The 14,062-nt window shown below is 37.3% G+C and overlaps 1 protein-coding gene across 2 annotated transcripts in view; it reads left to right on the top strand.

Moving 5' to 3' along the window:
- The window catches only part of Ryr2 (ryanodine receptor 2), a 581,527-nt gene that overhangs the window by 451,300 nt on the left and 116,165 nt on the right, over window positions 1–14,062 (top strand). For both annotated transcript variants that reach the window (XM_076572925.1, XM_076572926.1), the window contains 4 exons: window positions 4,475–4,535; window positions 6,104–6,342; window positions 8,222–8,303; window positions 10,892–11,022. In XM_076572925.1, coding sequence (XP_076429040.1) covers window positions 4,475–4,535; window positions 6,104–6,342; window positions 8,222–8,303; window positions 10,892–11,022 — 513 coding nt within the window. The remainder of the gene's footprint in view (window positions 1–4,474; window positions 4,536–6,103; window positions 6,343–8,221; window positions 8,304–10,891; window positions 11,023–14,062) is intronic.

Below are 14,062 nucleotides of genomic sequence, written 5' to 3'. Positions count from 1 at the left end.
TCAAACATGCTCTAATATAGACTTCTCTAGTTAATAAAGTCTTTAAGTTTTAGCACACAGACTTTATATAGCACAATTACAGCCTGCTTTTAGACTCATGTGATGACTAGTGGGGAACACTGGGCTTTGTGTACATGCTGCTTTCTAACTATCTGAATGATTTGGGCAAGAAACTTGAATACCTAAACTTTTACTTTTTTGTATTTGTGGTAGGCTTAAAATCACCACTAATCTTAGAGATTTGTTGTGCATATTAAACCTAATTGAGCTAATGAATGTTGAGATATCATGGAAACTGTGAACTTGCTGTGTTCATATCCTAGTTTGAACCGTTAGATTTTACTTATTGGGTTCCTTTGAATCTTATTTATTAGCTCTTACATAGGTGAATCAAATTAAATACAAAATGCGGCTATTTAAAGTAGATGCACAAGACCTTTGCATACCCCATTGCATCAGAGATGGGTTTTGCCAGAGAGACCTAAGCAAATATAAAGCAGATGCATGCATATAGTCATGTTACTCTTTTATTTAGTCCTTTTATCCTAGCTCACATATATTTGCATATGACTTACTTCATTCTGGCAGGAAATAAACTGTTTATCAACTCTATCATATATACTGCCTTAGTTCAGAAAAACTCATCTCTTAGAGCCAGAAGGATGGATCAGCAGTTAAGAGTATGTACTGCTCTTGCAAAGGACCCAGGGTCAGTTTTCAGTACCCACACTAGGCACCTCATGACCCCTGAAACTTTAGTTTCAAGAGATCCTCCTTCTGGGCTTTAATGGCACCCACATACATGTGATACACACACATAAACATAAATAAAACATAATACTTGAAAATAATTCATAATTTCATTTAAGAAATAGTTGAGGCAGATTTAACCTCCATGAACTATTTAGGTTTGATAATGGGTACCAAAATCAAAGACACAAAAAGATACACATTAACCTTCTATAGTTAGGCATTGGAGACCAGGGGAGAGCAATAAACAGACCAAGTTCTTGCTGTTGGGGTCACTGTGGTGAGCTGGCCTGGAACATACTAGGGATATTTATCTGTATTATCTGTCAAATTAAATTCATATCTACAATTCTTCTGGTAGTCACAATATTGTTATGACATCTAAACCACAAGGATTACTAAAAGTTGACTCCCCATATTTGCATGTGTCTTTGATTTCCTTTAAAAATCTTTTCTATACATCAAACACCCAAAGAAAAGAAGAGACCAACCTAACAGCTCTCATGCTCTGAATTGTTACTCTGAGGCTCTTAAAGCATTTCATATTATGTGGGAAAATGGTAAGGAGACTTTTTCCAAGGATGGGTGTTTTCGCTGTAGAGTTTTGGTGAATAGAGCAGGCTATTTTGTGAGGTGGGGTAGTGGAGAAAGAAAGAAAATGCTACCTTGCTTAAATCTATGCTTTCCCATTTGAACTCTGAAGTGTTTGCTTGACTCTCTAAGTTGGTGTACATATGAATTCTGGAAATTCAGTTGGGATGGGAATAACACTTAGACACTTTGACAAGACAGAGGCTCTCACTTGCCATTCTAAGAGCCAGTGTTGGCTGAAGAAACACTGTTTTCATTCTTATTAATACTCTCCACTTTCCTAGATAGGAATTCTGTTTGCTAACTTAAAGACAACCAGAGCATCCCCAAGCTTACCCATGACATTAAGCCCTTCAGTCATTGGTAGAGGGAGTAGGATATGAAGGCAGAACCAGCTCAGCGATGATGTCAGAGTTGTGCCTGAAACGTCTGTTAAGGGCATTATTTGCATACACAAGGAAAAAAACATGCTTCAAATGCATCATTGAATATGTGGTCATTGTGTGTCTGCTGTATGTGAGACAGTATCGTAGGATGTGAAGATGGAGAAATGAATTTTCTTTCTGTTGTCACACTGAAGTCAATCTACAAACACTTTTACCTGTGCTACTCCCAGACCAAAGAACCCATTCTCTCTGAACTCCCTCTTTCCACTCTGTGCCCCGTGTGGTCATGCCTTTCTCAGACAACAGCCTCCTATCCTACTCCTGCATGCCCAGTGCCTTCCATTCCTTTAGAATAACCGAGCATGCAAGTCCTGTGTGCTGGCTTCCTCATGTGCCACTCCATCTGTTCTCACCACCATGCTTTTCCTTGCTCACTATACTACTTCAGCTTTCCTGGCAAACTCTCTACCTCTGCCTTGTGTCATGTCCCTTTTCATTCAGGGTCTTTGGTGCTGAATTACTCTGTGGGATGAGATTCCCCACACCTAACACTTGCCTTCTTAATGCCCACTAAATGCAGTAGATTCCTGCCCTTCTGGCTTCCATTTGTCTTTATGGGGCTCAGCAGGAAGCTTGGCACATGATAACCTTTTAGAAATACCTGACAAGTGAAGGGATGAATGAACCAATCAGATCCTGCTCCTCAAGGAGCCCAGGGTCTTAATAGAGAAGAAAGGTAACAGACATTCAAAATAGTAAGTGCTGTAATTGCAAGAGTGTTTTTTTCTTTTTGCATTCAAATAACACAACATTTAATTTTGTTTCTATTTTTTAAAGAAATTATTAAGGAAAAATTGTGAGTTTTTCTTAGTAAGACACTCAGTCCTCCAAGATGCTTCTCTGAGACAGTGGAGAATGTATCAAACTTTTGACAGGGAAACTTCCAGAAATGCTTATGAAGCCAGCATTTTGTACATAAGAATTCTTTTGGTTTGATCTCATAGTGGCCCTAAATCTGAACCTACAATATCACTGCAGTTCACCACAGTGTTAGCTGGGAGGATATTGGCACAGCATAAATATCAGATGTTTAAAAGGAAGCTACTTGTTTTATGAATTTTTTCTGTTTTCCAGTTGAGGATACTTAATTTTCACTAGTGCATGAACCTTAAATTTATATTTGGACAAGTTTCCAAACTTGTAATCTCTCCCTGGCTATTAGAAGATTAGATTTGCATTGATAGTTTTGATGTCTTCCATCAAAATCTCTTGTGTATTTGAATAATTACTGCTATCTGCCATCAGAAGGTATCAGAAAATTAGTCTGTGTATTTTATCCTTAAAAGGCTCAGGTTGTGCTGGGCTTGTTGGGCATGGTAGACACAATGAATAAGAAATCCCTTTAAAGCCCCAAGCATCTCTGAGGACAGTATCTGTCTAGAACTGAGAGTGTCTTTTGTCTTAAAATGTGTCAAAACTGGCCTGCTCCTGTTCAGGATGATTACCCATGTATATGTAAGTGGGCTATTTTGTTTTTGTTTAAAGAAGATAACATATAGGTGTTACAAAAACTAACACTGAATCATGACTCATTGTCCTAAAGATGGAGTGTGTGTGTGTGTGTGTGTGTGTGTGTGTGTGTGTGTGTGTGTGTGATGAAAGTATAGAACAAAGACTGATATAGCTTAACCACATTTTGGTAGTCAAATTATTTGTTAATGGAGTCATAATTTTATTTATTTATTTATTTATTTATTTATTTATTTATTTATTTATTTATTTATAAAATACCCATCACTGAGCATTACACACACATGCGCACACATACACATACTGTTTATGTCACTCATAATTTTGTACTTTATATACAAAATAACAATCAAAATGCATGAATCTCATTGTTTTCAAGAATTACATTCTGAGTAATGCAAAAGAGTTCTGTTTAAGGTTCTGGAGAGATGGCTCAGTGATTAAGAGCATGTACTACTCTTGCAGAGGACTCAGGTTTAATTCTCAGCACCCACCTCAGGCAGCTCACAACCACTTATAGCTCCAGCTCAAGGGCATCTGACACTCTCTTCTGGCTTGCTCATGTGCACATAACCACATACACATGCACATACTTTTAAAAAATTCTTTAAAAAGAAGAGTTCTATTTAGCCTCTCTAATCTCTAGTTTTATATGTTAAAAATGAATTTATTTGTTGCTTCCCTTTTTGCTAAAGACCAACAACGTTTAGATAAATCAATCCACTTTACCACATCAGAATTCAGGCATATTAATTCTCACTGAGGCCATTGAATGAAATAAGAAAGCAGAGACTCCTGAAGTAATTAAAATGGAATTAAAATGTGTAGAAGTTTAGTTCATCTCACTTCAGAAAGATATGTGCTGACTTTAAAAGTTTGCACACTGTATGTATTACAGTGCATTAGTGTGGGGAGAGGAATGTATCTGAGGAATTCAGCAAAAATTCCTTTAGTTTTGTGCGATGCTTTCGAATGCTTCTGGAGCATGTCTGCTGTCCGGTAAGACATGCTCCACCGCTTGTCTACTTACATTTGCATAACCACTTTTAAGCAGAGAAACTGCATGATTTCCAACTTGAGTCTTCAAAAGTCTTTTTTCATTAAGTTATGATTGAATTGTGTGAATTAACCAATGTTTGCAGCACATGTGTTAATAGGGCAGGAGAAAGCTAAGAAATTCTGAAGGCAATTTATGAAGTGTTTTGTTTCCCCTTCAGGGAATGATGCTACTTCAATTGTGAACTGTCTTCATATTCTGGGTCAGACGTTGGATGCAAGGTAAATAGGCACAGTTTTGTCTAACGAATCGATAAGGTTCTGATATACAAGCACGTTTAAATGGGACCACATGTCTTGTTTTTATTGTGGTGATTTCATGAACTCTTTGGTACAACTGGAAAGAAACCTTGTAGATTATTGATACAGTCACCCTTCATTTTTACAACCCTAAGGTTATTAAATCTTCACATCATTTCTCTAGCAGCTGATTTTGTAACTGAGTTATCAATTAGGAATGCACCATATGAAGAGCAATAGCAGCTGGACAAGTTGAGGAACCTTTTTAGCCTCCAAGGGTAGTGCCTGTGCTCAACATTCATGATGACACCTGCTTTTGTGAAAAGCTAGAGAGGTTCATCTTCTTTGTGTGTAAAGTGATGACTAAGACGGGATAGGATGTATATAGGCCAACTGAACCCCAAGTTAGTGTGCTAGCTATTCTGTTCCACAAACCAGGAATGTTGCACAAGTACAACATTGTTTAGCATGATCAATGATGCCTTTTAACAATCAATTTACTTCAATCAATAAATACAAATTTGGCCACTTCATATCTCTTATAGGGACTATTCTGTGACATTCCTTGACTGCATCCTTATGTTTAAACTTTTGTGGGGGTATCTCTGTAATACAAAAAGGAGATGGAGTTTACACATGCGTTCCCTTCCAGGAGCAGTGGACTGGGTTGTCACTTCTTCAGAAAGCCAAGCCTTCACTGGCTTCTTTAGATGAGGTTACACCTGCTGACCTTGGACATGTTTTAGCATTGTCACTGCTCACCTGCAGTCGGTGTTTCCTTCATGCCTATTGCCTCAGAAGGTGTCCTTGTGTTGTTGGATATAGGATTAGCCAACTGGCTGAAAGTTGCTGTTGTGTTGACTATGAAATCCCAGACCACTGACAGAAATCCTAAAGCATTATTGTGTTCCCGGTCCTTACTGACATCAGCAGTGAGGTCATTTGTGAAAAGGGACTGGCCAAAGCAGCATTCCTGTAACTTTGGACATGTAGAAGACTTATTTTAGATTTGATATAAAAAAGAAGTTAACAGTTGCTAAGGGAGGAGGGAGCTGCTAAGGCCCTCCCTTCCTTGAGGATGTATAGGCAGTTAATAGTTTCTAGGTATGGGGGAGACATTTTCCTTATTGGTGTAGTCACTGCTAAGTTGCCTGAGAACTTTTAAATAACCCCTTTCCTGTGCCTGGGTAAGTAACCCTTTATAGACTCATTGGTTCACCACCTGGTCATATGCATGCACTCGTGTGAGTATACATACACAAAGACATGGAAGTAGAACTCTCCGGAAAGAGGTAGTATTCAGTAGGAGGAGAACAAGAAAGGGTAATTGGAGGTGAATATGGTCAAAATAGATTATGTGCATATGTGAAAATGTTATAACAAAACCATTATTTTATATAATTAATGTATGCCAATAAAAATTTTTGAAAAGTTAAATATGTTATGGGCACTGTAGTAGTAAAAAGGTAGCATAATGGGGAGGGGCACAGATTTTCTCCTTTGCTTTCTTGCTGTCAGAAGGTCCAATCTCTTCCTTCTTGATTTCCCAGGACTGTGATGAAAACGGGCCTGGACAGCGTGAAAAGTGCTCTCAGGGCCTTTCTGGACAATGCAGCAGAGGATCTGGAAAAGACAATGGAAAATCTTAAGCAGGGCCAATTTACTCACACCCGGAGCCAGCCCAAAGGGGTGACTCAGATCATCAACTATACCACCGTGGCACTGTTGCCCATGCTCTCATCCCTGTTTGAACACATCGGCCAGCATCAGTTTGGAGAAGATCTGATATGTATGTAAATCTGGTCCTTATGAGCTAGCTTTTGAACTAGCATCATCAGGGTCATCCCAACATGCTTCTGCATGCAGATGCTTTTTTTTTTATTATTATAGAACAGCATAGATGAGTGTACAAGTTAGAGAAACCATCCATATAGGGACCAGTCTGTGCCTCACATGGCCCTGGAGTAAAGTCACAGTTTTAGCTTATATCTTCTGCACTGTTGAAGCCCAGGTTCCATCAAATTCCATGAATCCATTGCACCTTTCAAATATTTACTTTCAATGGATTTGGAACATAGAGCCATGCCACATTAAATGTTTTCAAATCAGTTTTGAAATCTAACACAGATTGTTGACTGGACATCAAATAATATGAAATGTACTGAGCCAAATGCATCATCACTATGACAAGCACAAATAACTGTTGATAGGCTTGAGTGTGATTTTGAGAGATATTTAATTAACTGGTTTGGAGCCGGAACTCTTAAGTTCTTTTTAAAAATTGTCCCCAGAATACCCGAAGTTACATGGAAAATTATCACTTGAGTTGTCTTGACATTTTGTAGGTCTGCTCATAGTGACATGGGGTGGGCAAGGAGCTTTGGGGGAGCTGACACACTTTTGGAGACTTTCATAGTGTAGGTTTTCCAGATGATGGACAGTGCAATGTGAAGCCACTGTGGGGTTCAGTGGCTCTTCTGCTAGCATTGGCAAAACCTTAATTTTCACCAGTGGGAACATTGCTGTGATCCAGAGTATAGAAGGAAGTAGGTCTGATAGCAAAGATAATTTCTTCCATCGGTGGTATATCCCACCTGGCATGGCAGCAGGGTTGGAATTAGAAAGCCACATTTCTTTGGTTTCTTTGCCTTTTAAGCATGTCTTGTTCAATGATTTAAAGATATTTTTATTAGATCTTTTGTTTGGTTTTTCTAACATCAAATACTGTAGGAAGGGGATGGAAAGATGGTTCCCTGATTAGTAGTATATATTGTTCTTGCAGTATATATGGTTCCCAAAATACACTTCAGATGGCCCACACCCCCTTGTAAATCCAGCTCTAGGAGGATCCAGGCTTCTGGCCTCTACAGACACCCGAACTAACATACACATACTCACAGACAGACAGACAAGCATATTCCTAATTAAAAATAATTTAAAAAATCTCCTGGAGAAACTTTTATCTGAATGTAAGAATACTAGGGATATCATTTGTGAGTTATGGTAGCAGACAGTTATTATATTTAACATTGTGTGAACTAGAAGACCTTTTCCATGCAAACCTTCATAGAAGATAGAATATTTATTTCTCCCCATAACAATACTCAATATGTTTATAAATCCCTTGTCCTTCCAGATAATCTTGTGCTTTCTTTCATTCTTGGGCAAGTCCTTTCCTTTAACATATAGATAGAGACTATTAAAAATGTTTCTGAAGATGTTATAGATCAGTTGTTCTCAACCTGTGGCTCGTGACTCCTTTTGGAGTGAAGGACCCTTTAACACGGGGTGCATAACAGATATTCTGCATGTCAGATATTTACATTATGATTTGTAACAGTAGCGAAATTACAGTTGTGAAGTAGCAACAAAAATAATTTTATGGTGGGGGTCACCACAACCTGAGGAACTGTATTCAAGGGTCACAGCATTAGGAAGGTTGAGAACCACTGATCTAGATAATAACAACTCATTCTTTAAAGTATTTTAAAGAATTTTTCAAAGAAGCTTTTATGCTTTACTTTTTAAATGTGTTCTTATTTTGCATTTTCCAAAGTTTCAAACATTAGAATGAGTTTAATGAGAAATTCTGGGTTCAGCCTAAACTTTCTCAGGCTCATCTGTTATGTAAGTGTTTACTTCTCAATGGAGACTCTCTTTGTTCTCAGTGGAGGATGTGCAGGTGTCTTGTTACAGAATTCTGACCAGTTTGTATGCCTTGGGAACGAGCAAGAGCATCTATGTGGAGAGGTAAGAGCTAAAAACAGCCTGATGCTGAGGACAACTGCACCCCAAAACTCTTTGTTTTATACATGTTTCTTACCTTTGAAGCAACCCAGATTAATCTGTCCAGTTTCTCGAGAGGAATTAGACAGTCTTTAAGTTAAGAATTACTATAGAAAAACACAGTGGGATTTGTCTTTTACATAGCAGCATGGTATATAAAATTTAAACTTAGAGCTTGTAAGGCCTAGGAGGGGTGTCTGCTAGCATTATTTGTTGCTTTGTATCAGAAAGACAAACTAAAGGGCTTACGGAGTGAAGACCCCTGTTTAGACCCACAGCACTCATCTAAAGAGCCCAACATGGCAGCACTTAGATTGCAATCTGCAGGCTAAGGGCCAGAGGAAGGAGAATCCTTGGAGCTTGATTGACAGCCCAGTGTAGATGAATCAGTGGGCTCCAGGTTCAAAAACTAGGATGGAGAGTGATTGAAGTGACTCAATGTTGACCTCTGGTCTCCAGATGTGTTCCCATATGCCTGCCCCACCCACCTATCCACCCAAAGAAATATCAAGTAAGCTAGAAGCTCACTAAAGCCAGTTTCATTTTCTCACATTCCAGCCAGAAGTAGTTCACCATTGTCAAATGCTGTCGACAGGGAAACCAAGTCTGCACATCAGTGTTTGACCTGCTCCCAGAGCTTTAAGTGGTGTCTATTTGTGATTATTTTTCTAACCAATAATAATCCCCGAATTTAGAAATTCATGGCTAACAGCATTCATATGTAAAATAGCTATGACTCATCATCTTTTCACAAAATTGGTTTGGTTTATACTCACCCTTAAAGACCCACATGCTCAGTTCTCCTCTGTTTTAGCTCTGAAGACTTAGTAGCAGAATCTCAATTTTATCCTCAAAGACATTTTCTTAATTTTTCCTTGCTTGTTATTTCTTTGGTGTCTACTTTGGCACTCATATTTTTTAATTCTATGAATTTTCTTTTCTTGCCTATTATGTGCAGGTAGTTTTTTATACATGGGGACTTTGGATTTTTGTTTAGTGACATTTGTCAATTACTTCATACATGTTCTTTCTCCTTAGTTTTATAATGTCAAAAGCTTACATCATACTTTTTTTTTAAGCAGGCAAAAATTCAAATATCAGTTTTAGTTTTCCTCTCCAGGTTTTCCATTATTCAGATTTACCTTTTCATGCTATTGTTTGATTATTAAATATTAGTTAAATGCCTGATGCAGGGATAGAGATGCAATAGTGAAAAAGCTAGTTTTCCACCATCATGGATCTTGAACCTGCTGGGAGAAGCCAGAGCCCACAGAGAACTGAACTGATGAATATAATGGTAGATTGTGCTTGTCAGTTGGGTAACCACACAATATAGAGAGCAAGATACCCAAGAATAGATCATTGAGGACCAAACTTTTAAAGTTTTTAACTAATAAAAATTCTTAACCACAAACAAAATATCTCTGTCATTAAGTGACTGGGCATGTTTATTTTCTGGGATATTTAAACTACCTAATAAGAAATATTGTGTAGGGGCTAGAGAGATCTCAGCAGAGTACATTGTTCTTGCAGAGGACCCAAATTCTGTTTCCAATGGCTACTTCAATTGACTCATCATCATCTGTTACACCAGCTCCAAGAGACCCAGCGTCCTCTACTGGCCTCTGAGAGCAGTTACACCCACATACACATATCCACACACAGATGCACATAACTGAAAATTGAAAATATTTAGAAGTAAAATAGCATAATATTTTATGTTAATTTAAGTCACATTTATAATATTTATATACTTCTTTTAGGAAGTTCTTAATATGCTTAAATAACTTTCCTATCAGTCTTTCTTTAATGATTAAGTCAACTTAAGATTCCAACAAAGCCATGAATTAAGTAAATTACTAATAAAAGGAGATACTATCAGACTTTAAGCTCTGTCCACAATCAATGAGACATACTCTGATTTCTTACTTTCTTCTTATTATAAATGATAAGTCAATTTCAAGTGATATCCATTTAATGTATTTTAACATTTCATAGCTATGATTAAATTATTTTTGTGTGGTAAATTTGCATAAACCATAGTCAGTATTATTACTTCAACTTTTTACTCTTCTGAATCCAGTAAGTCAGTAGCAGAAATTCTCTCCTTGTTTTATTTTAAAAAGGAAAGGGGGAAGAAAGGAAGAGGCAAGCAGTTCAGATTTGTGAGTGAAGGTGCAGAGCTTCTCATTTGGATGATTTCTTGGTCTTGTTAATCTGATTTTAAAGTTATTGCTAATAGACAATTTAGCCTTTATCCAACGGATCAAGATTTGGTCACCAAAGCATATAATTCTTTTTTTCCCCCTGTAATATACAAAACTGGATTTCAGTTTTTTTGTAGCATTTAAGAATATTATAAACTTTCTAAAAGAAGTATATAAATATTATAAATGTGACTTAAATTAACATAAAATATTACATTATTTTACTTTAAAATATTTTTCAATTTTTATTTTAGTTATGTATCCCTCTTGTAAGTTAAGTCTAACAATTCTAATGTAACTTCTTCAGTTATTCAGCTGGAAACAATAAATATTTTGCACTTGTAGGCAACGATCTGCACTCGGAGAATGCCTAGCTGCCTTTGCTGGTGCCTTCCCTATAGCCTTTTTGGAAACCCACCTGGACAAACATAACATTTATTCCATCTACAACACCAGATCTTCACGGGAGAGAGCAGGTAACACAGTTTTTTGAGAAATGAAGCTGTGTCTTAATGGTGTTTATTTTTTTTCTGCAGCATTTTGTGCTTGGCATAGTGATATCATTTATTCAGAAGTTCTCACTTCTGAAAGTACAAAGTAGTGATCTTGTAAGGAAGCAGTATGCCTGAGTAGGGTTGCTCATGAGCCCAGGTTACCAAAGGAGCTTCCTTTCCAGGATTCTGGAGAAGGTGTAATTGGCTACAAGGGGCAGGGTAGGGTGATTTCTTACCTTGATTAACAGATGGGGTAGTTCATAATTTGATGTAGTCTATGCATATGTGGGCTAAAACATCAGATAATTTTAATCTTTTGTAAGCTTGATCATGTATAGGCATAGATAGTAAATAGAGGGTTTCCTATAATACAGTGGTTTTTAATTATCTCCTTCAATTTATGATCTATGAGGATCTTGGTTCTTTTGTTATAACGACATTCTTTGTAATGTGTACTTCTTCTAATGTTTCTGAAGGAAAATTTGTTTAATTGCTCCTAAGTTAATGAGCCACAGACAAATGAATACCCTACTGAGAAAGACAAAATAATCAGCAAATATGAAGAAAGTAGGTTGATCTGCTTTCTTATTAAATTGTCTTACAGTAAGTCAGGAAGGGTTACAATATCGTTATTTATTTCACTGATGAATTTATGCTCTTCACTGTTTTTGAAATTTTTAATGTTTGTTTTGTATGTGTGTGTGCTTATGTGTGTATGTGTGAATGTATGTGTGAATGCCACACTCTTCATTTCAATGTCAAATGACAACTTGTTCATCTTATCCATATGCTTTTAAATTTTTCCATTAGCTGATTTGACCTCTATCACTTAAAAAAAACAAACTTAAAATTGGAATTCTGAGAAATAACCAACAACTTTAGTTTACGCCTGGATATAAGGTGTGTCTCCCTAAGATCCACGAGTTTGTGTGTACATTCAGTGTGTCATGGACTCAAAATCCGTATGTGGTATCCATGCAGGAGAATCTGATTGTTTGTTGCATAGATAGCCATATTTTTTGCTCATGATTCCAACTGGAAAAGCTATTTCCTCCCTTGCTGATGTTTTCAGAGAGTTAGCTGTAAAAACCTACTAGAATTATTAACAAGAATGTGAGTCGGGTTGAGTGCAAAGTGAGTAGGCTCTAGTTATTCTTCTAGTCAGCCTCATAGACTAGTCAAGATCAGCTCCAAAGGTTCAGTATGTCACAGGTGCCCTCTGGTGGGAACTTTCCTGTTTGAGTTTTTTCCTAAGTCTTTGGATGTTGCTTACTTTCTAATAATCCTAGAATGTCCTCAAAACCTGGCATGCGCAGCTATCTGTGAACTTGATTCTCTGTCACCTAGATACACTGTTGGGTATCTGGGTATTTGATTTTTTTTTAATGAAGCTTACCAATAAATAATGTTTAGTGACCTGAATAAGTATTATTTAACTTGGCTATTTTGTCAGTCTCACTTCATATAATAAAGGAAACTAAAGGCAAATGTATTGACTATGCAATAGTAATATTTTTACATAATTTCTATATATTTGTAAGTAGTGAAAATGGTTAAGTTCAAATTGATGATTTTTCTGTGTAATAATATAAAGTTATCTTATTTAGGCTTTGTGAATCATTAGTATTTGGCTGTGAATCAAGAACAAAGTGGATTTATTACTTCTGTACAGATAAGAAACTGTGCAAGCAGAATATTTACACTCGCAGGTTTCTTTATCATCTCATTTGCATAGCAAAGGGAATTAAATTTTATGATTTCATTAGTCAATCATTTCAGAATCAATTTTGTGAGGTTATGATAAATAGAGGAGATATGATATGAAGATGAGTAAGATTCGATTTCTTCCCTTGAGGTGCTCTGGCTTATAGTACAGACAGAGACTGATAGACATGGGTGATAGAATTCAGAATAAAGACTACTGGGCACCAGAAAGCAGTTATTCTAGAGCCCCTGGGAAGACTTAACACAGATAACTTGGGATGAGTCTTGAAATTGAGAAGACAGAAACTCTGGTTCATTAGGGAAAATGTCAAGCATTTCACATTGACTGGAGACAGCTCCCAGGAGAGGTGAGCAGACAATGAAGCAAGACTACAAAGACAGAGGAGGGGAGCCAAGAGTGGGAACTGAAGCCAAGAGCAAACAAGGTTTGTTTACCACCTGCAGAGAACATGTGGTGATCCATCCTGACAGCAGTAAGGGAGTAACAGAGTTCAGCTCTGTTGAGAGCTGGAGAAGCGATGTGACTGGACAATACCCATTGGACAGAATAGGCAGTGGGGTTGTTATGAGATTTTCTGGAGGGAAAATCATCTCAAATGTGAGCCAAGGAAGGTTTATCTCTATCAATCCAGGATGACTGATTAGATAACACCTTCTTTGAGTTAAGTATGTTGGAGAGGAAGTGAAAAGTTTAAACCCATTGTGGACCCTGAAAAAAAAGTCCTGGTTAGACAGAAAAAGAAAGATGAATAAATAAAACTTTGAAGGATTGATTAGGCTATAGCAAATAGAAGCCACTAGCAGTGGATGTAGTCGTCAAAACAATTATATAAGTGGAGGAAGAGAGGGGCTAAAAATGAATGCTCAAAGAAGCCAACATCTAATTTAGCAAGGAGAAAGGAGTTAAGGATGGTGCTGTATTGAAGAGAGAGTCACAGAGACTAGAGATGGTGATGATAAGGAAGGAGGAATTTCAGAAAAGGGAAAGGCTACCTAGCAACCAGTGAGCTATGGATGTAAAGTCTTTACTTCCCTATGTTGTGGAAAACTGATTTTAGTTTCTGTACAATGATACCTAGGAAGTAGAACTTCTGGAGGCACTTGCCCATCTGTAGATATGGCTGTCCAGGAGCCAGAGAGGAAAAGGCTGGGAATAGAGACGTGAGCAAGGGCTTATGGTGGGAAAATCATTCAGATTTTAGCAAATCATTCAGATTTAGCAAGAGAAGTACCTCAGAATCTCCTTCCTCTAAAAAAAGGGAATAAAGGTGAATAAGACCACACAGAGATGGCTTGA

This window comes from Peromyscus maniculatus, chromosome 5, assembly GCF_049852395.1.
Source record: "Peromyscus maniculatus bairdii isolate BWxNUB_F1_BW_parent chromosome 5, HU_Pman_BW_mat_3.1, whole genome shotgun sequence".
Classification (NCBI taxonomy): domain Eukaryota; kingdom Metazoa; phylum Chordata; class Mammalia; order Rodentia; family Cricetidae; genus Peromyscus; species Peromyscus maniculatus.
Note: the sequence above shows the minus strand (reverse complement) of the source record. Positions and strands in the feature narration are given on the sequence as shown.